General features: G+C 41.0%; 1 protein-coding gene across 2 annotated transcripts in view; it reads left to right on the top strand.

Moving 5' to 3' along the window:
* The window catches only part of EEF1A2 (eukaryotic translation elongation factor 1 alpha 2), a 29,135-nt gene extending 11,999 nt beyond the window's left edge, over positions 1–17,136 (top strand). For both annotated transcript variants that reach the window (XM_051976760.1, XM_051976761.1), the window contains exons 5-8: positions 9,637–9,787; positions 10,663–10,919; positions 13,921–14,155; positions 16,757–17,136. In XM_051976760.1, the coding sequence (XP_051832720.1) occupies positions 9,637–9,787; positions 10,663–10,919; positions 13,921–14,155; positions 16,757–16,884 (771 nt within the window). In that variant the 3' untranslated portion in view covers positions 16,885–17,136. The remainder of the gene's footprint in view (positions 1–9,636; positions 9,788–10,662; positions 10,920–13,920; positions 14,156–16,756) is intronic.
* Positions 17,137–20,536: the final 3,400 nt, after the last annotated feature.

The following is a 20,536-nucleotide window of genomic DNA, read 5'->3' as shown; positions in this document are numbered from 1 at the left end:
AAATCAGCGTGTGAATATGTAACCAGAACAGCCCAAACTTTTTGGCTTGGTATACAGGGACTTAAGAGAACTGCTATTACGTTTCTTCTAGGAGGTTAAACTATATGGTTACTAAAGTTTGTCCATTGCTAATGTTCTATGCCTTTATGCTCCTTCTTTCCCAGGAAAGGGACAACAGGGCAGGATTCCTCCCAGGACACATGCCCTATGTCCTGAGCAAGCAGTAGCAGCAGCAGCAGCTCCTCCCTCTGCTTTGCTCCAGGAGGGTAGCCTGCCAAAGGTCTCTAGTTGCTGGACTGGAAGATGATCCTGAACATTCCTTCCGAGAATAGCTCATGGGTGGAAATGATACCTGAGCCTGGAGAATGATTTGAATTTTGTTCTCCAGGAAGGTCCTGGTCAGGGGTCTGGGAATTTTCTTTTATTTTTCCTTTCAGTTCATAGGATTCTAGATCTAAAAATGGGAAGGACATTTTGTCCAAACTCCTCATTTTACAGATTAAGAAACTGAGGCCCAGAGGTGTTAAAATGACATGCCCCAAACAATAAAGATCTAAGTGGCAGATCCAAGATCTTACCCCAACACCCCTGATTTCAGATTCATTGGCAGGTAGGAGAAAGGTTGCTTAAAGCAAGTTCATTACTTCTCTCCAATGATGTAGATACTGAAGATAAGGCTATCAATTAGAGATGAGAAGTTATAGTGTCTTGTGGGTGTCTAAGAAAGTTAGGAAAGGTGCAGTGGATAGGGTGCTAGGCCTGGAGTCAGGAAATATATTTGGTGAGTTCAAATCCAGCTTAAGACACTAAGTGCCTGATTTTGAGTAAGTCACTTAATCCTGTTGGCCTCAGTTTCCTCATTTGTAAAATGAACTGGGGAAGGAAATGGCAAACCACTTCACTGTCTTTGCCAAGAAAATTCAAAATGGGTTCACAAAAAGTTGGATATGACTGAACAACAACAAAATTTAGAGAAAGAGAGTGGATTAATTTCATTAACATAAGCTACTCTAGGCTCAGGAACTCTATCTGCTAATTTAGGTGGCATTTTCTCTGTAAACTTATAGTCTTAGAACACTGCCTGCAAATTGAGTTGCCTAGGATCACACAGCCCCCACTGTGTATCAGAATGAGAACTTGAAGCCATATCTTCCTGGATTTGAGCTGTCTATCCACTCAATCACGCTGTCTCATGAGCCCTATTATATATAATATATTTATGTACATTTAATATCTGTATACATGCATATATATATATGTATATATATATATATAGGTATGTATGTGTACGTACACATGCTTCTAATGTCAATACAATAGGATCCCTTCCTGTCCTCTTCTCTCTCTCCTGACCTAAATTCAGGTCCTTGTTAGCCTTCTTTTCCTTCTGTCCTATCTCCATAAGATTAGGCTCTTAGATAATTTAGATATGTGCTGGGAGTCAGGCAGGGAGACTCCCTGGATAGCTTGGGCTCTCAGCCTGGTTCTGCTGCTCAGTTTGTTCTTTCCCAGTATCAAAGAAGGTACAGTATCTGTAAGCATAATCCAGCAAAGGGAGCCTGCTTTGTCAGAGTAATTATGGCTCTAAGAGGTCACCATGCTAAGGGGCTTACAGTTAATAGCAGCTTTGGAATTGTCATTTTCTGGTGGCTGGGAGCAAGGAAGCCCAGCCCTCAGTGTCTGTTGGCCAGACACTGGACTGAATCAGAAAAACATGAATGGCAGTTTTTAGGAAATCAGGGAGGGATGTGATTCTTTAAGTCTCTTGGATCTAGGACAAGGAAAGGATTGTATATGAGGGGCTGCAACTTCATTTCTGAATTCAAGAAGGCCTCACAGGAGTAATAGAGGCTCATGAGAATGTATTATGGACTAGATGGTGGGGAAAGGCCATTTAGTCATAATCCTTTGACTAAACCCACCTTATAGGATAGAATTGGGCCTTTTTTGATTTCAAAATCCTTACTGAATCCCTAATGGATTAATTTGAGTCAAGAAGTTCCAGGACAGTTCTCCTAAAAAGGGCTTTCTGGAGACAAAACAATATTTGGTGGTTAACCTCCTATACCCCTCCCGCCTGACACCCAGCTTATTTGTACGGTGCTTTCCATACTGAAGTTCTTTTGCTTTGTGTCTCCTCCCAAGAAGTCAGATAACCTGGTTTAAACCCTTCTTTATCACTTACTATCTGCATGACATTGGGCAAATCACAAACTTCCTGTTCCTTAGTTATCTCACCTGTAAAATGAAGGGTTTAGAATAGATTGCCCCCAAAGTATCTTCTAGCTCTAAATTTATAATTCTATGATGTGTACATTTTGTTCAGCTGGGGCCTTTGGGAAACAATATACCTAGTGTTGTTTAACTGCTAAGGATTTCAGGTCAGGAATGTAGGGAGGATTGATGCTAAGTCATGTCAGGTCAAGGGGGGAGATATTCGAGATAGTTCAAGGTCTTTTACTTATTCCCTCAATCATAGTCAACTTCCAACTCAGATGATACATAGGGGACAATTCTTCATTCATTAATTGATCCATTTGATCCAAGTAAGTCAAATTATTACAAATACTAGTTTCTTTTCAACTCTCCTGCTTTTTTTCTCTGCTAATGTCTCCCTTCTGCCTGGGTAAATAGGTCCAGGTTCAGCAATCCAAGTGTTAAAATGAGTCAGGGTCTCTGTTTTCTCTCTTCATCTCCTCCTCCAGCTGATTTGCATTGTTTAGGTTCTCCCTTAGCTTTGTGTCTTCCCCCTTTCTAGAACTCTGATGAGTTCTGGGTTTTTGAAACTGCAATTCAGTGGAAATGCATGTATTTGTTTCTTCTGTTCCTTCAGTGCCAGCCATCATTTCTTTGAAGAAAGGCCTCCCTTTTAGTTTGATCATCTTGCAGAGGGGTAGATGGGGTTGTTACCATTGCTCTGTCGCTTAAGGAAACTTAATTTCTCATTCTCCTTCCTCTAAGCTGGCCTTCATCAATATCCTCTTCTCACGTGAAGGAGATCTGACCTTCTCTTCTCAGAGAGGTCTGACAGGTATCTTTCATTTCAGCCATTCTGAGCTGTCCCTCTGGCTTCTAACTGCCGTGAATCCTGCGGGTGAGGGAGTTGCTTCTGAATTGATAGCTAAAGGGATCTGAGGTCAAATCTTGATCATATGCTAAAAATAAAATTGGCTCACTATTAATTATAATTATTAAGAACTTCAGATTAATATTAATTGTTAATAATAATTAAAATTCCGATTGAAAAGATTTCCAGGAGCACAGACTTTGGAAACTATCTAGTCCAGTTCATACCTGAGAAGGAATCCTTTTTATGAAGCAGTTGACAGTCATCCAGCCATGGATTGAAGACCTGAAAGGAGCTTTTCTGCAAGGAGCCTGTTCCTCTTTTGGACAGCTCTATTTAAGTTTTCCCTTTACACTAAATCCAAATTTGCATCTGTTCAATTGCCAGTAATTGCTCCTGGTTTTCCTTTTTTGACTAAACGGACAGTTCATATGACAGTCCTTCAACTGTTTGTAGACAGAAATCATGTTTATTTAGGTTTGCTAAAAGATTATCACCCTAAGTGGGAGTGGGAAGGGTAAAATGGAGTCAGATGATCAGGAACAGCTTTGAAATTTCCTTCTACTTTTCACTTTAGAATAGTGTGTATTTAATAGTGAATTTCAGATTCCCCTCCTCTTCCTCCCATTCCTGTTGTTTGTCCTCCTTCTCTTTCCCCTCTCCTCCTCTTCCTCCTTCTGTTTCTCCTCCCATTCCTTCTCCTCTTCTGCTTCCTCCTCCGCTTTCTCCACTTTTTTCCTCCCTCCCCTTCTCCTCTTCCTCCTCCGGTTCCTCTTCCTCCTCTTCTTTCTCCTCCTCCTCCCTTTTTTTTGTTTTTCTTTGTCTTGCTCCTCCTCCTTTTGTTCCTCCTCCTTCTCCTCCTCTTTCTGTTCCTTCTGTTCCTCTTCCTCTTCCTCCTCCTTCTCCTTTTTTTGTTCTTCTTCCTGCTTCTCCTCCTTCTGTTGCTCCTCTTTTTCTTCCTCCTCTTCCTCCTGCTTCTCCTCCTTCTGTTCCTCCTCCTTTCCTCCTCCTCCTCCTCCTGTTTCTCTTCCTTCTGTTCCTTTTCTTCCTCTTTCTCCTCTTCTTTTTCTTCCTGTTCCTTCTCCTCTTCTTCCTCCTCCTCTTGGTCTTCTTCCTCCTCCTCCTTTTCCTGTTCTCTTCCTCCTGCTCCTCCTCCTTCTGCTCCTCCTGTTTCTCTTCCTCCTGTTCTTCCTCCTTCTCCTCTTCCTCCTCCTTCTCTTCTTCCTCCTCCTCCTCTTCTTCTTCCTCCTCCTCCCTTTCCTCTTCTTTCTCCTCTTCCTCCTTCTGTTCCTCCTCCTCCTCCTCTTTCTATTCCTCTTCCTCCTGTTCTTCCTTCTCCGCCTCCTCTTTCTCCTCCTGTTCCTCCTCCTCCTTCTCTTATTCCTCTTCTTCCTCTTCCTCCTTCTCCTATTCCTCCTCCTTCTCTTCTTCCTCCTCCTCCTCTTCTTCTTCCTCCTCCTCCCTTTCCTCTTCTTTCTCCTCTTCCTCCTTCTGTTTCTCCTCCTCCTCCTCTTTCTATTCCTCTTCCTCCTGTTCTTCCTTCTCCTCCTCCTCTTTCTCCTCCTGTTCCTCCTCCTCCTTCTCTTATTCCTCTTCTTCCTCCTCCTCCTCCTCCTATTTCTCCTCTTCTTTCTTCTCTAGTTTCTCCTCTTCCTCCTTCTGTTTCTTCTCTTCCTCTTCCTTCTCTTCTCTTCCTCTTCTTCCTTTGCGTCCTCCTCCTGTCCCTCCTCCTTCTCCTCTTCCTCCTCTTCTTCTTCCTTCTCTTCTTCCTCTTCCTCCTTTTCTTTCTTCTCTTGTTCCTCCTGTTCCTCCTTCTCCTGTTCCTTCTCTTCCTCTTTCTCCCCCTTCTCCTCTTCTTCTTCCTTCTCATCCCCCTCCTGTCCCTCTTCCTCCTCTTTTTTCTTGTTCTTGTTTTTCTTTTTTCTCTCCTTCTCCTCTTCCCTTTCCTTTTCCTTCTTCTCTTCTTCTTCTCCTCTACCACTTCTCTTCTTCCTCTTCCTTCTCCCCCTCATATTCATGTTTCTCCTCCTTTCTCCCTTTTCTCCTCCTCCTTTTCCTCTTCTTCTCTTCTTCCTTCTTCTCTTCCTCCATTTCTTCTCCTTTTCCTTTTTTCTCTTCCTTCTCCTCCATTTTAATTGATTTTATTGTTCTGACTCTACCCCAATGTATCTCTCTTTTCTTCCTCTCTCAGGAGAAATTATATAAAAAAATTAAAAAGAGGGCAAAAAATCATCAAAATTTAGGAACACGTAAAAGTGGGACATTATCTGTATGGTCCCACCCCTGTAAGCTGTCTACTTCTGCCAAGAATATGCTTCCCATATTTCTTCTGTGATCTTATAGAATTATGAGAGCCCTGCCCCATCCTTACTTTCTCATCTTGTATGATTCTTCCTTCCTTGTTGCCTCCATAGCAAATCTATCTGCCCTTACAGCTGGAGACCTTTTCCTGGCATCTAATTATCATATTCAGTCTCGGTGCAGCATTATGGCTGTATGTCAGCGAAGGATAGCAGTTCTTCCTCATCAGAAGTTTTCTTGTTTAGAGTTTGGGGAACTTTCTTTCCCACCTTTGAAAACACACTTCTGGTATAATGGAAGGCTGTGGGTCTCACTTTACAGAAAATAATTTTAGCTGGCTTTGTTGGAATTGGTCCATACTGTGAAGCCAGGGAGCCTTATGGATTAAGTTGTGCTTACTTGTGTGCTGTTTTGTATGTATTCCTAAATCCTCAGTCTGTATTTATACTGCTTCCTCCTTCAGATAGAGGCTTCCTAAGGGCCAGAACCATTCTCTCTCCTTCCCCTGTACTGGTTTGTTAATGTTCTACTCACAGGGACTCAGAATCAGAGCTGGGACCACCAGTTTTTGAAGTGATGGACTCCCTACTCCCATTACTGTCCTTCTCTTCACCAGGGGGAAGGGAATAATTTCAGAGGGGGCCCTTCTTGCTCCAAGTGTCTATGATTAGCCGTTGAAGGAAGGGAGATGTGACTCTGAGTCATCCTGAGGGAGAGAAAGAGGACACCTCCTTCATGGTGCAGTTTGGTTTATCTTGGGAAGAAGTGACGTTGGAGGCATTTTGGGAACATTTTCCTTATCCAAGTCTCCACCCTCCCTCATCTGTGTTGCAATTCTATTCTATCACTGTTCTGATGAGGAAGGAAAGGAAATGAATAAAGGACAATCCATATCCAAGGAACTCAGAGAGGTCTTCTCATTTACATCTTTATAACCCCCCCTTTTTTTTTCTAACCTCCCTTCTCCCCACTAGATAAGTAATAGTCCAGTTTTTGTGGCAATTACAGAGAGCTTCCTTTTCTTACTCTTGGTGAGGCAAGCAGCACCTCCATCCCTATTCTGCCCCCCTGCCCAACCGAGCCATCTGTCCTTAGGAGGGGGGAGTCTTTCCATAGGATAGGGAAGCCATAGGTCAATCAAGGTGAAGGGCATCTCAGGGATCTACTCCAGCTCATCCCTGGCTGAAATCCCAGCCAGCAGTCTGGGCTGCTCAAAGAACACTAGGATAGAGGAGGAGATATCTGAGCATAACTTTGGGGTGGGAGGAGTAGAGCCTGGCAGAAATTCAGCTTGCTGCAGTACGAAGTGATTATGAGGAGCTCTTGAGTACATCTGTTGCCCAGGGCCCTAGAAACTGCTGGACTCATCAGGAAAGACAGGGACAGCATTGTGGTGTATGTATGTGCACATGTATATGTATCTAAGAATATGTGAGATGGAGTGAGGGAGCATTTGCTTCCAAGATCACAAGAATAAGCATACACATATACCTACCTGGGTGCTTCTGGGTCTGATCTTGCCTTTGGAACAGAGCATCACTTCTTCAAGATTTCCAAAGACATTTAGATAATGTATCTTGGGGGCTAATGTTGAAAAGATGGATGAATAATAACTAGAAGGAAAGAATGTTAGAAATAGAAGAAAAAGACCTTAGAGATCATATGGTTCCAAAGTTATTTTATACACACATACATAGTATATATACACACATATGTATATACTAAATATGTGTCTATTTCTCCTCCTTTTCCTTCTTCTCTTCTTTCTTTCTCTCCCTTTATATCTCCCTTTGTTGCCTTCTTTCTTTCTCCTTCCTTCCCTTAATCACTCTTTTTCTCTTTCCCTCCTTCTTTTTCTGTCATTTTATTCCCTCTTCTCTTCCTCTTTCTTTTTTCTCTTTCTCTCCCATCTTCTCCCTTTTCTCTTTCCTTTTTCCTTTCTAATCTTCTCTCCTTGTCTTTCTTCTTTTTTCTATCCCTATCTTCCTCCTTCTCTCTCTCTTTCCTCTCCCTCTTTTCTTTCCCTTACACTTGCTTTCTTTGTCTCTATCCTTTTCCTCCTCTCTCCCTTGCTCCCTTTTTCTCCTTCCCTCTATCCCTCCTTCTAATTCTCCATCTCTCACTTTTCCTCTTTCTATCTTCTTTCCAAATCATTCTCCCTTCATCTCCCTTTCTGTTTCTGTCTCTTGTGTCCCTTTGTCTGTCTGTCTCTCTCTCTCTCTCTCTCTCTCTCTGTCTGCTTCTCTTGGTCTCTATCTCTCTGTCTCTGTCTTTCTGTCTCTCTCTCCCTTCCTCTCTCTGTTTCTCTTTGTCTTTGCCCCTTTCTGTCTCCCTATCTTCTCTGTTTTAACATATACACTATAATAATATAACAATAAAAATAATGAAAGCTAACATTTGTACATCAGGCACTGTATTTTACAAATAGCATATCATTTGATCCTAAGAATAACAATGCAAAGTGGTTGCTACAATTATCCCTATTTTACAGGTAAGGAAATTGAAGCAAATAGAGATTAAGCTTCTGGCCCAAAGTCACACAATATTTGAGACTAGATTTGGACTCAGGCCTTCCTGACTCCAGAACCAGCACTCTCCCCACTTAACCTTCTATCAGTGGATTTACTCATCTTTGTTCCTCCTTAATTGAATAAATCCCTGGGGAGTAGAAGAGGTTTTTGGAGACTGGGAAGGGAAGTGTTGGGGACTAATAAATGAGCTATCCTGTGGTCTTTGAACTTTATATATTCTCATCAGCACTCCAGGGCACAGGCCAGGTATGTAATATTCTGGGCCAGTGGAATACTTTCCTTAAAGAGTGTCTGCACATCAGTTTCCAGCTCTCTGAGTGTCTGTAATCAGCTGGGGATAAAGGATGGAAAGGCTCATGGCTTCTTGCTGTCCCTATTTTTCTAGGCTAGCAGGGTATTGTGAAGGTCTTGAAAGGCTGGAAAGCAAAGGTTTCCTTCATAGTTATTCACTGAGAAGATGGGAAAAGGAAGGACAATTAAGAAAGGGAAGGACACTGGAAAGTATAGGAGAGGGAAAATGTATTGAGGCTCAGGCTGTCCTCATATTTGTCTCTTATATATGTGTATGTATGTGCACATGTATATATTCTATGTGTGAACATGTGGGATGGACTGAAGGAGGACTCACTTCCAAGATCACAAGAATAAGAATACACGTAAACCTACCTGGGGGCTTCTGGGTCTTACCTCATCACTTCTTCAAGATTAGGTAGGAAGAGGGAAGGGAGAAGGGGATAGTGTAGTTAAGACTTTCACAGGAAATGCAAATACTTAAACGATGGAACATTTTTGAGTATTCAGTGTCTTCAAGAAATGGAAATGAAGCAAATTAAAACAAATATTTCAGCAATTAGCCATCTGCCATTGGGCTCAGCCTAAGAGGAGAAAAAAGAGATGAAAGAGAAAAAGATGGAAAAGCAGGAAGTAGAGTCCACTGATCACTAGCATTTTGTTGGGCTTCTAAGCTTGAAGGGACTAAGATGCTCAAGCTGTTTTTCACTCCAAGTACTTCCTTATTCTATTTTTACCACCTAGTCTTCCATATATATATATTTTTATTTTTTTCTGTCTCTTGTATTCTCCCTGAGAACATATTATACATATGGAAAGAGTCCTGGGTGTGGAGTCAAATGTTCAAACTTCAAATTCCAATCACGTCATGGTAAACAAATGGATAAATGGATGTGTGACCTTGAGAAAAGTTCTTTACATTTCAGTTTCCTTGTCTACAAAATATGGTGATGTGAGCTTAATCACTTCTAAGGTACCTTTCAACTCTAAACTATAAGCCTATGATTCTTTCTTCTATTCTATCTCAATCGTATTTGAATTCTGACTTTTCTACTTCTTAGTAATGTCTTGGGCAAAGCACTTCACCTTTACTTTCCTTGTGTATAAAATGGATTGGACTAGCTGGTCTCTGAGTTTGAGCTCTAAATCTTGTAAAGTCTGTATCTATGTTTCTTCATTTTAGCTGGAGGACAGAGCTAGGATGTCTCTTGAGATAAGAGAATTCTTTATGCTTTGGAGGAGTAAGAAAAGCTGGCTGGTGAAGAGCCATTAGTAGCTGACCATAACATCTATGATTGAAGAGTAGGCTTTCCTAAGGATCCATAGCAAATGGATTCTGACTGATTGGCCCACCCTGCACTTAGCAATGACTAGCTCAGCTTTTTCTTCATTTAGTTCAGTTGGGCTCTTGCCCTGGCTCTCATTGCTATCTTTTTTTCCCTCCAGATGCCTTGGTTTAAGGGTTGGAAGGTGGAGCGTAAGGAAGGAAATGCCAGTGGTGTATCCCTGCTGGAAGCCTTGGATACTATCCTGCCCCCCACCCGCCCAACAGACAAACCCTTGCGCCTCCCACTTCAGGATGTCTACAAGATTGGAGGTAAGAATTCCAATCTCTTCTTTGCTGTTCCCTTTCCCTACTTAAACCTCATAGAGTACACTGTAAGATCCATGAGACACCCCTCTGCCTCCCAACCACCATTATACACAATAGGCATTCATTAATTACATAAATTATTAATAGATTAATGACATAGATTTAAGGAAAGCCTAGAAAGGGCTAGAAGTGTAAGGATGAAAGTGCTCTGGACTTGGAATTCTGGTCTTGTCTTGACCACAATGAACATATAGTTCTCATTCTGTTTTTCTGTTTCCATCTGCCTGGCTATTTATTTTTCTCTTTTTTTGTACAGTTTCTGGTTTCTCCTACTACTTCTTGTTATTTTATATATATTATATTACATATATGTTATATATACTTATATATTATATATACATTAACATGTTACATATTTTTATATTTATATATGTTGAAATATAGTAATTTCAGTTCATTATTACCACCTCCAGCATTGTATAATGTATAGGGCATTAGACTTAGAATTAGGAAGATCTGAATTTAAATATTTCTTCAGACACTTCATAGGTGTATGATTCTGAGTAAGTCACTTAATCTTTATGTGCCTCAATTTCCTCATCTGAAAAATAAGAGGGTTGGACTTGACCTTTAAGGTTCTTTCCTACTCTCCCCTGATTTAGAAGCCCCATGGGGACAAGAGCAAAAAATGGGAGAGGATGTGAGAGCTTTTGGCTGAAATGAAACCTTTGGATTATTGGTGGAATTCAATTATCCATGTCCCCACTGTTGTCTTTGGTCCTGGGATCTTCCTTCAGAGTCATTGGGAACTTCTCCTTTTTCTAGATTATTTGTGTCATGATTTCCCCCCTCCTTTACTTCTTACTGTTTCCTCTCAGGTATTGGAACAGTGCCTGTGGGCCGAGTGGAGACAGGGATCCTTCGGCCAGGAATGGTGGTAACCTTTGCTCCTGTAAACATCACTACTGAGGTGAAGTCAGTGGAGATGCACCACGAGGCCCTGAGTGAGGCCCTTCCTGGAGACAACGTAGGATTCAATGTGAAAAACGTGTCTGTCAAGGACATCCGCCGTGGCAATGTCTGTGGTGACAGCAAGTCAGACCCTCCCCAGGAGGCTGCTCAATTCACCTCCCAGGTAAGTATAGCCTTCTTGCTCTGCATTAGGGTAGTAGGAGATTATGGGGGAGGTGAGGAAGGAGGGAGGATGTTGGAAAATGAGGTTGAGGAGACAGGAAGAGGGCAATTCATGGGAGGAATGGAATTAGAGAGCTGGGCTTATGGCGTTTGGGAATGTTGGAGGGTGGTCTCTCACCATTTACAAGTTGATTTTCTATTACCCTTTCCTCACTGATAGAATTTGTGACATGCCTTAACCTTAGTGAGTTCTCAGAAGTCTAACTTAAAGAATAAATGACCCAGCTTGGGGTTTAGGGTGGGATATTCAACAAGGTAAACTAATTTTCAGGTAGATCTATGGGCCAGAAAGCTGGAAATTTGGAGCCTTTTGTCTTTTGTGATCAATACATGAGCTTCTTAGTATTATAGAATTTTAGAACTAGAGGAAGAAGGAATACCAGCAGTTCTGGGAACACCAAGATATAAAATAACATAGTCCTTCTCCTTTGGGAGCTTACATTCTCTTAGAGGGTATGTGATATATATTCAGATAAGTACAATATAAGGGAAGATGTGGTTCAGTGAAAGAAGCTATATTCTTTTTTCTTTCTAATAATAGCTCTTTATTTTTTCAAAATATATATAAAGATGGTTTTCAAAACTCACCCCTGCAAAGCCCTGTGCTCCAAAATTTTCTCTCCAGCTTCCTCCTCCTCTAGATAGCAAGCAATTCAAAATAAGTTAAACATGTGCAATTCTTCTAAACATATTTCCACATTTATCTTGTTGCCCAAGAAAAAATCAGATCAAAAAGAAAAAAAATGAGAGGAAAAAAAATAAGCAAACAACAACAAAAAAGGTGAAAATACATGTTGTGATCCATATTCAGTCCCCATAGTCTTCTCTCTGGATACAAATGGCTCCCTTCATCACAAGTTTATTGGAATTAGCCTGAATCATTGAAAAAAGCCATGTCTATCACAACTGATCATCCATAGTCTTGTTGTTGCCCTGTCCAATGTTCTTTTGGTCCTAATCATTTCACTTAACATTACTTCACTTCACTTAACACCAGGTCATGTAAGTCTCTCCAGGACTCTCTGTATTCATCCTGCTGATCATTTCTTATAGAACAATAATATCCCATAACATTCCTACATTATAACTTATTCAGCCATTCCCCAACTGATGGGTATTCATTCAGTTTCCAGATCTTCGCTACTATAAAGAGGGCTGCTAGTGAGATCAAGGAAGGATTCACAGAAGAGCTACTATTTGAACTGAACCTAGAAATGAGAAGGAGGTACATTTAAGGCACCTGGGATTGCATAGGTTAATTCACAGAAGCAGGAGATGGCATATGGAGTTCAGGAAGGGCCAATAGTTCAGCTTGACTGTAATCTAGAGCATATGAAGGAGTGTAATATGAATAAAACTGGAAAGATAAATTGGAATCAATTTATGGAAAACTTTAAATACCAGAATGAAGATTTATATTTTATATTGCTGAGGCAATAAGGAGTTACTGAAGATAGATGATAGATTAATATGTAGATACATAGACAGCTGGATGGATGGATTCTTTAGTTAATAGTTTTAGTGCTGAGCCTAAAGAAGGCCGTAGGAATGTCTTGTGATCATAGAAGAGAAGCACTCAGCCAGGATCCTACATTCCCTTCAAAATAACTAACGCTAAATATTTGTGGTACCAAAGTCCTGGGCTGGGGATTGCCTGTTTTACTCTGCAGGAGCAGACACAGCTAGAATTACTAGGCTACAACTGGAAATGGTCTCATTAAATTTCCTGAGGATAATTGGAATGACCATAATAACTTAATACACTATCTCCTAACTTGGAGATAGGCAGGGCTTTCAGATTCCCATAAACTATCCCTCTGGCCTATAGTGGGACTCATCATTGATGAGTGTCTTAAGTCCTTGACTTTGCTCTTCAATCTTCTCTAGTTAGTTAGACTTCTTTCTCTCACCATTCAAGCCAGTAGTGGCTTTCTGTGGCCTGGCAGTGGAGGGGGCTAGCATTAAGCCACAGCTATATCTGGGAAGGGAACTGAATATAGTTGATTTGAGAAATGAAAGGTAAAAACACCCTCAGTTTGCCCACCTGTTTGTCTTCAGCGCTGGAGCCCTTGTTGTGGGCTAGTGAAAGTGTGGTCCCTTCTAACAGGAAGCTACAGGTTGGAGCAGGGTTGAGATCAATTCGAGAACTGGTGATGTTGTCAGGAGCTATGTGCTCTTTCAGAGATGAACACAGCCAAGTTCTTTCAGAAGGCAGTGAGTAGTGTGCTTAAGGTCTGGGACTTTCTTATCATACACAAGATTCTTTGAGGGCAAGTCTAAGCTTCCTCTATCAGGTTTAGGGTTTCCTAAGGGCTGGACTATGTTTTCCCATAGACCAAGAATTCTCTGATGGCAGTGCTATGCGACCAATGTTTCAATCAATCAATCTACAAGCAGTTATTAAGCACCTACTACATGCTAGACACTAGAGATACAGTCTAATCAAAGGAGACACATCACAACTTCTCTGGGGTAGCTCGGTGGCCTGGTGGTTAGAATATTGGACTTGGAGTCATTATTCCAATGAATTCAAATCCAGTTTCTGATATTTATTGACTTTGTGATGTGGGCAAATCAATTAACCTTCTCTGCCTTCCTTTCCCCATATGTAAATAGGAATAATAATAGCACTTATATCCCAGGATTATTATAAAGATCAAATAAGACAATATTTGTAGAACATTTTATAAGCCTTAAAATGCTATATAACATTATTCTAATGAGGACACAAGAAGTAAATATATACAAAATAAATTTAAAGACAATAAATACTAACCAGTTAAATCTAAGGTAGCTTGGAGAAAAGGCACTAGCAATTGTGGGGAACAGGAAACATTTTCTGTGGAACATGGTGCATGTTGAAGGAAGAGAGGGACCCTAGGAGATAGATTTGGGGGATACTTGGTCAGAGGCTGATCTCAGCTTCTTTTTATGTTCCTTAGGTCATCATCCTGAACCACCCAGGGCAGATCAGTGCTGGCTACTCGCCTGTCATTGATTGCCACACTGCCCACATTGCCTGCAAGTTTGCTGAGCTGAAAGAGAAAATTGATCGGCGCTCTGGCAAGAAGCTGGAAGATAACCCCAAATCCCTGAAATCTGGAGATGCTGCCATTGTGGAAATGATCCCTGGGAAGCCCATGTGTGTGGAGAGCTTCTCCCAGTATCCACCCCTTGGTGAGAGACTGCTCGGCTTCTCTCTTCCATCAGCAGACATTGTATTAGGACATCTTGCCAGGAGTGACAGAAACAGGGAGATTATATTTATAACCAACTCTCTATTATCAATCTCAGTATTATAGATAATTATAAATAAGTAATTTCAAATAGCACATAACCCCAATGTTAATTATAATAGTTTAGGAGCATGTTGAAAGGTTTTCTTGTAGCATATATCTGTATCTTTATCTATCTGTGTGTGTGTGTGTGTGTGTGTACACACACACACACACATATACATATACATATGTGTATATATACATACACATAGATATAGAAATATGTGTATTTAGGTATATATACATATACACATAAATATATAGGTACAGACATATCAATATGTATGTATGTATATATTTTTAAACATACATCTGTGTGTGTGTGTGTGTGTGTGTGTGTGTGTGTGTGTGTTTCTAACTAGCTTGAACTCAGATAGTTCATTTCAGGTGAACTTTTCTTGGAGCATATCACTTGGAAACTAGAGGCCTGTTAGGACTTGGAGCATCCTGATGATTGGGGAAATTGACCAAAAACTAAAGATTTTCTGTGAATAATCCACAAAGCTACTAATTTATGCGCTGAGAAATGGCTATATTTGGTAAGAGCCTTATTTCTGCCTATAGTCAAAACAGACTATTTAAATAGTAATTAAGACAAAGGATGTCTGTGTGTGCTGGAGGTCAGTACTCTGAATTGTGTACACTGAGTTCTCTGCTTTACCAGTTGAAAGCATTTTAGAATGCTCTTGGACTTGAAAATAGAGAGCCTATCCCTTGGGGGTGAAGGGAGATCTCTTGGAAATCATATTCCTTCTGGAATTTAGGAGCTTTTGACTGGACTCGAGGTCCTGACAGTGACCCTGAAAAGGGAGGAGGAAGATCAATGACCAAACTGAGCAGAAATGAGGCTAGTTTCCACAAAGATTGGATAGTTTCTGGTTCTCTAGCCATTTTAAAGCTACTTACCAGGATTGATCCCATCCTGCAGATGTATAGATGATTATAGATTGAAGAACATCATGTCCAACTAAAGGATAGGACTTCTTGAAAGCACAATGAGACATATTCTTTAGGGAAGTAAATCTGGTAAAGATCTTGAAGGAGATTCTGACCCAAAAGCCCATGATATTCAATTGACAATTGAACAGAAAGGCATTGTGGATGGAGGGCTGCTCTTAGAGGAAGGAAAACGTGAGATTAAGCCTTGCCTTTGTCACATACTGGGTGTGGTGTCATGAACAAATCACTTCTCATTTCTCCAGAAACTCTTTGACAGTATAAATTAACAGATAAGTTGCCAGTTTGTATTAGTGAATTTCCATAAGAGGTGTCAACCAAATATTGAAATATCACCAATTTTTTTGTGGGTACCATGGTTAGGGCTGGGTAGTCCAAAGACCAATCCTTTCTCCCAAAACAAACAAAAAAGATAAAAACAAAACAGCTCTTTATTTCAAGAAGCTTATGTTCTATCAGAGGAATACTACATGTAAGCTAGAATATTTCAAGCTCATATTGGTCTGATGAACCACAGATAGACACACTGTACTTGATTCCAGTAGAGATATTATTTTGGTTAGGGCTAGGTAGTCCAAAGACCAATCCTCTCCCCCAAAACAAACAAAAAAAAGATAAAAACAAAACAGCTCTTTATTTCAAGAAGCTTATGTTCTATGAGGGGAATCCAACATGGAAGGCAGAATATTCCAAGCTCATATTGGTCTGATGATAGACATACTGTACTTGATTCCACCCAAGATATTATTTTGGTTTTCTTTGGGATCAAAGGACAGCAATCAGAACCTGTTCAAACCATAACGAGGACTAGATAAAGAGTGGCAAAATCACTATATTAAATTTGAGGTGGAAGAACATCTTGACAACAAGGGGATCAGAAAAGGTGACAGAGGAGGCTTTGAAAACAGGGTCAAAAATGAGGCAGCATGCTACAGTGGAGCAAGCACTGATCCTGGAGTTGCTATGTCTCTCCTTTTATTTTTAGAATTTCAAGTTTAGTGTTTGACTGGGGGTTTTTAATTTGTTCCTTTTCTAGCATTATGGAGTTGCTATGTCTAGGAAATAGGGAACCATTGATGATTTTTTAGCAAGTGAATGGTATAATCAGACTGGGTCTTAAGAAGATTTTTTGAGCAACTACATGGAGGGTGGAATGAGAGGGCAGAGATGGGAATGACACTTAGGAGGACATTAGACAAAGGGATAGGGATTGGACCTGTGAGTTTAATGATGTAGGGGACGTCCAGGAGAGAAAATCCCTCTGCTAACATAGGTCAACATCTTGTAATTTAGATTGCCTAGAACAGTAAGAAATTAATGCCCAGGGTCACTAGGTTTTCCTGCCTTCCAGGCCAGTTCTCTATTTCTAGGCTGCTTCTCAGGAAGCTGTTATAATCTATAAAAAGCAGACTCTATAAGTTTGGACAAGAAGTAGGAGATGAGATGCAGGGATGGACCTGCTGGCTCACCTGGGGATGCAGGTGCGGATGGGAGCTCCTCTGGCCTTTCTCCCTCATTCCCTTGCTCTTTCCCGGCTCTGCAGGTCGCTTCGCTGTGCGGGACATGAGGCAGACTGTGGCTGTCGGCGTCATCAAGAACGTCGAGAAGAAGAGTGGAGGGGCAGGCAAAGTGACCAAGTCTGCACAGAAGGCCCAGAAAGCTGGGAAATGAATTGTGGGCTCCCTGTGCATGGTGCAGAAGCCCTCCCCAGCTCCCAGAAGCTGCCATCTTCTCCCCCCCGAGGCGCATGTGTGCACATCCGCTTGTAAGAGTTTATATGTCAACGACTGGATGCTCATTATCAAGGTCCAGTGGAAATTCTTTAAAAGGAAAAGCACATCCCAGCGTTCGTGAAGCTTTACCGTCCCAGCGTTTGTGAAGCTTAATGTTAATTTTACCAATAAACTGGTCTGACATCCACAACAGTGGCAGGTGTGAGTGTATGTGTGTGTATATGTGAGTGTCGGGTGCTCGTATGTATGTGCAGAGCACGTGTGCATGGGTCTGGGGTCTGGGAGTGGTTCAGGGTTGGGGTCTGGCCGCCGGGGAAATGGGTGGGATCACACTCTCTTTCTGGGTGGTTCAGCCTGTAGCTGGAGGCCACGTCTTGGGATTTTTCTTTCTCCTGGGTGCTTCCTGGTACCTTCTAGGGAAGGAGAATTCTACCCTATTTGTGAGGATAAACTACAAAAACAGAACCAATTTGTGAGCTGGATGCAAAAAGCAGAGAGTGACATGGTGGGCAGCAGGCTGGTCTGGGAGTCAGCTGGGTATGGGACACGTAGCAGCTGGGTAACCAAACCTCTCAGTGCCCCAGGAAGCTCTCTGAGAGGTACAGAAGTTGTGGGTCTGTGTCAGTGTCGGTTCATTTCCATACTAGGAAATCCATACATCTATAAAACCCTAGGTTCACATCAATCCCCCTCCTCCCATACCTCTAGAGAGGACATTACTCAGTGTGAAAGTAAGTCCAATAGTTAGTTCATACTCTTGAAGCGCAGACTCAGCTCACAACTTCATTATTCACACCCAAGGTGGAACTCCAAGAATGGGAACAAAGACTAATTATAACATCACACATTTAACTGGGCCTTTGTACTTTCCTCTTCTCATCCACTTTCTCAGCATTTCCTTATAGCAGCTCACTGAAGTTGGCTCAGTAGGCGCTTTGTCCCTATTTTGAAGGTGAGGAAACAGAATCCAGAGAAGTGAATTGTATAATGTCATACAACCAGGCAGCGGCAGATCCAGGCTTGAACTCATGAGTCCCATCTTCTAGCCAGTTTACCTTAGTGATAGCCCCGTGCTGCCCTTAAACACGGTCAGAATTTGGAGCTTTGCTGGGCAGTTATGTCTGTTATGATTGCAGAAATCTAGTCCTCTAGATGTCTTACTTGGTCCTGGTCTATTTTCCAAAAGTTTTAAGATTTTTATCTTGAAGAAATGATAAGTTCTTGTTGCCAGTGTCTGAATATCCAGCACTTTTCTTAAGCCCAAATGGAACCAGAGAGAGACCACATACATGTTCCATTCTCAAGGCAGAAGTTAAGAGATTTGGGTTCCAAGAGAACATCAAAATCATTGGGCTAATAGAACACTCCATCATCCAAATAGAAGCTGGATCATAGCAATCAATTATTACACCTCCAGGTTTCCATTTAACAGGTTTCTCTTCACATTGTACTTACATGTCCCATATGTAGGGCAGATATCAATATCCAGGAATGGAATTACTAAAGGGCACAGGAGAATGATTGAGGATGTCTCTGATCTTTTGGATTATCATAATCATGAGGGAAAGAGAACTGTCACCCTGACTTCCAAACCATCACTTAGTATTCCTGTTGGATTCAAAATTGGACACTTTGTACTCTCCTCATGGAAGTTTCTGTATTTGTGATAATAGGCCTCCTTTGATGATATGGCCATTTTAAGCTAACTATCTCAGTTGTACATGATATTTATCTTCCTTACAAAATCTCAGGGTCATATGCCTTCATGATCCAACTGCCCTGTTGTGGATCAGCTTTCTCTGATTGTGGTCCTGACTAGGTGAATCCTTCCAGACCTGGGAAGATGAACAGGTCATAATCCTAAGTAATCGAATGATTCAGAAATCTACTGGTTGACTCAGAAATCTAATTAACTTTCTTGGAGCAGAATTCAGCTTAAAGAGGGAAGGTCAGCATACTAGTTTGTCAGGTCAGACCTGGAATAAGGAGAGCAGGCTAAGACCAAAGAGTCATATAGTTTAGTGACTATGGAATTAGTGAAGGGAGGGGTCAGAGCTGGCTGAGGAAATGCAGTGCTGAGGCAAAGAGAAGATTCTGAGGAGGTGGGCATAAAATCAGCTAACCATTAAACAGCCCTGTTGTGTTAGTCTAGATAGTCACTTGTTTAACTCTCCCTTCCACTGTCACCTTTCCTCTATGGAAGTTATATTCAGGTTCAGCTTTTTCTTAATTCTCCAGTAAAGAGAACGCTGAATCGAGAATCAGAACATCTAGTCTATTTCTATCTTAGTCCCACTAAAAAGAATCAGGTAAAGTGATTGGTCATCCTTTTAATTTTTCTATCTGGAATAGAGGAATAGGGATTTTACAGTAAAATAGCAGCAATATATGACTTAAAAGAGCTGAGAGTCTCCATAAATATACTAGAAAACTCTAAAAATTCCTCAGAAGGAACAAAGATAAAGAAAACTAAAGAGAAATGTCTTTAATTCAAAACTATACAGAAAATCTTTTAGAAACCTGTAGAAGCTGAATGGAGACAAAACAGGTAAGTAGAAGAGATATCACAAAGAGACCTGAGCAATCATAGATAATATTGAGGCAGACTGGTTTACAGATGCTGCATTGCTCAGACAGTCCTTATCCAAAGCCATGATAAAAAACAGGGGCCGTTCAGTAGCAATAGCTTAGAAGTCAGCTTGCATCTCAGTCACAGCAGGAGGCAGGGAAAGACAAGCTTGCAGAGACCCCACACTTGAGCTACAGAAAGAGAAAGGCCCAGTGCAGCACCTGAGGTCTTGTAAGAGCTCTACCGCCAGCACAATGAACAAAATCTGGTTGGGGTCTTTCAGGATCACATCAAGGGATGGAGTCAATTCTGAGTCCAGGCTCCACAAAATGAAGATAAAAGATGGAGGACAAAATCTAGTTTGAGCTACCAGGAGACTGAGCCAAGTCTAGGAATTTCCTGCAGAGGGTAGAGTCTATTCTTAGTTCCAAACCCATGATGATTGCCCATATATACCATCCAAGAATATAAGAAGGAACAGAATCTTTCCAAAGCACATATTCCCAATCCAGAAACTGAGGTTTGAGATAAGAAAAAATAGAAAGAAGCATAAATTGGAAATACTATGAATTGAGAGAAATCTAAGAGGTAAATCCAGAAGGATGCAATCCTGTAGCAAGTCCAAATAGACCCTTAGAATAAAGAATGAGTTGTTTATAGACTGCAGGAGTACTTGGATGGAACAAAGCAAGAAATACAAAATATAATTTTAAGTGAAATGAGAGCTATGGAAGAAAGAATGAGGAGAATTCATATTTTAAAGAAGAAGGTAATAAAACTTATTTATTCAAAGGACTTTCTGAAAATCAGAATGTGCCAAATAGAAAACAATAAGCCAATGAGACAACAGAAGTATTAAAGCAAATTCACAAGGCTGAAAAAACTGAAATAGATGTATTAACTAACACTTGTGCCTTGATAAAGATGGTGTGAAAACAAATGAGAAAATCAAATCCTTGGTCATTCTTGGAGTTTTTCAAGGCACATGCTAACTTTTTATAAACCAGAGTTTATACCACAA

Source organism: Antechinus flavipes, chromosome 2 (genome assembly GCF_016432865.1).
Source record: "Antechinus flavipes isolate AdamAnt ecotype Samford, QLD, Australia chromosome 2, AdamAnt_v2, whole genome shotgun sequence".
NCBI classification, from domain to species: Eukaryota; Metazoa; Chordata; class Mammalia; order Dasyuromorphia; family Dasyuridae; genus Antechinus; species Antechinus flavipes.
Note: the sequence above shows the minus strand (reverse complement) of the source record. Positions and strands in the feature narration are given on the sequence as shown.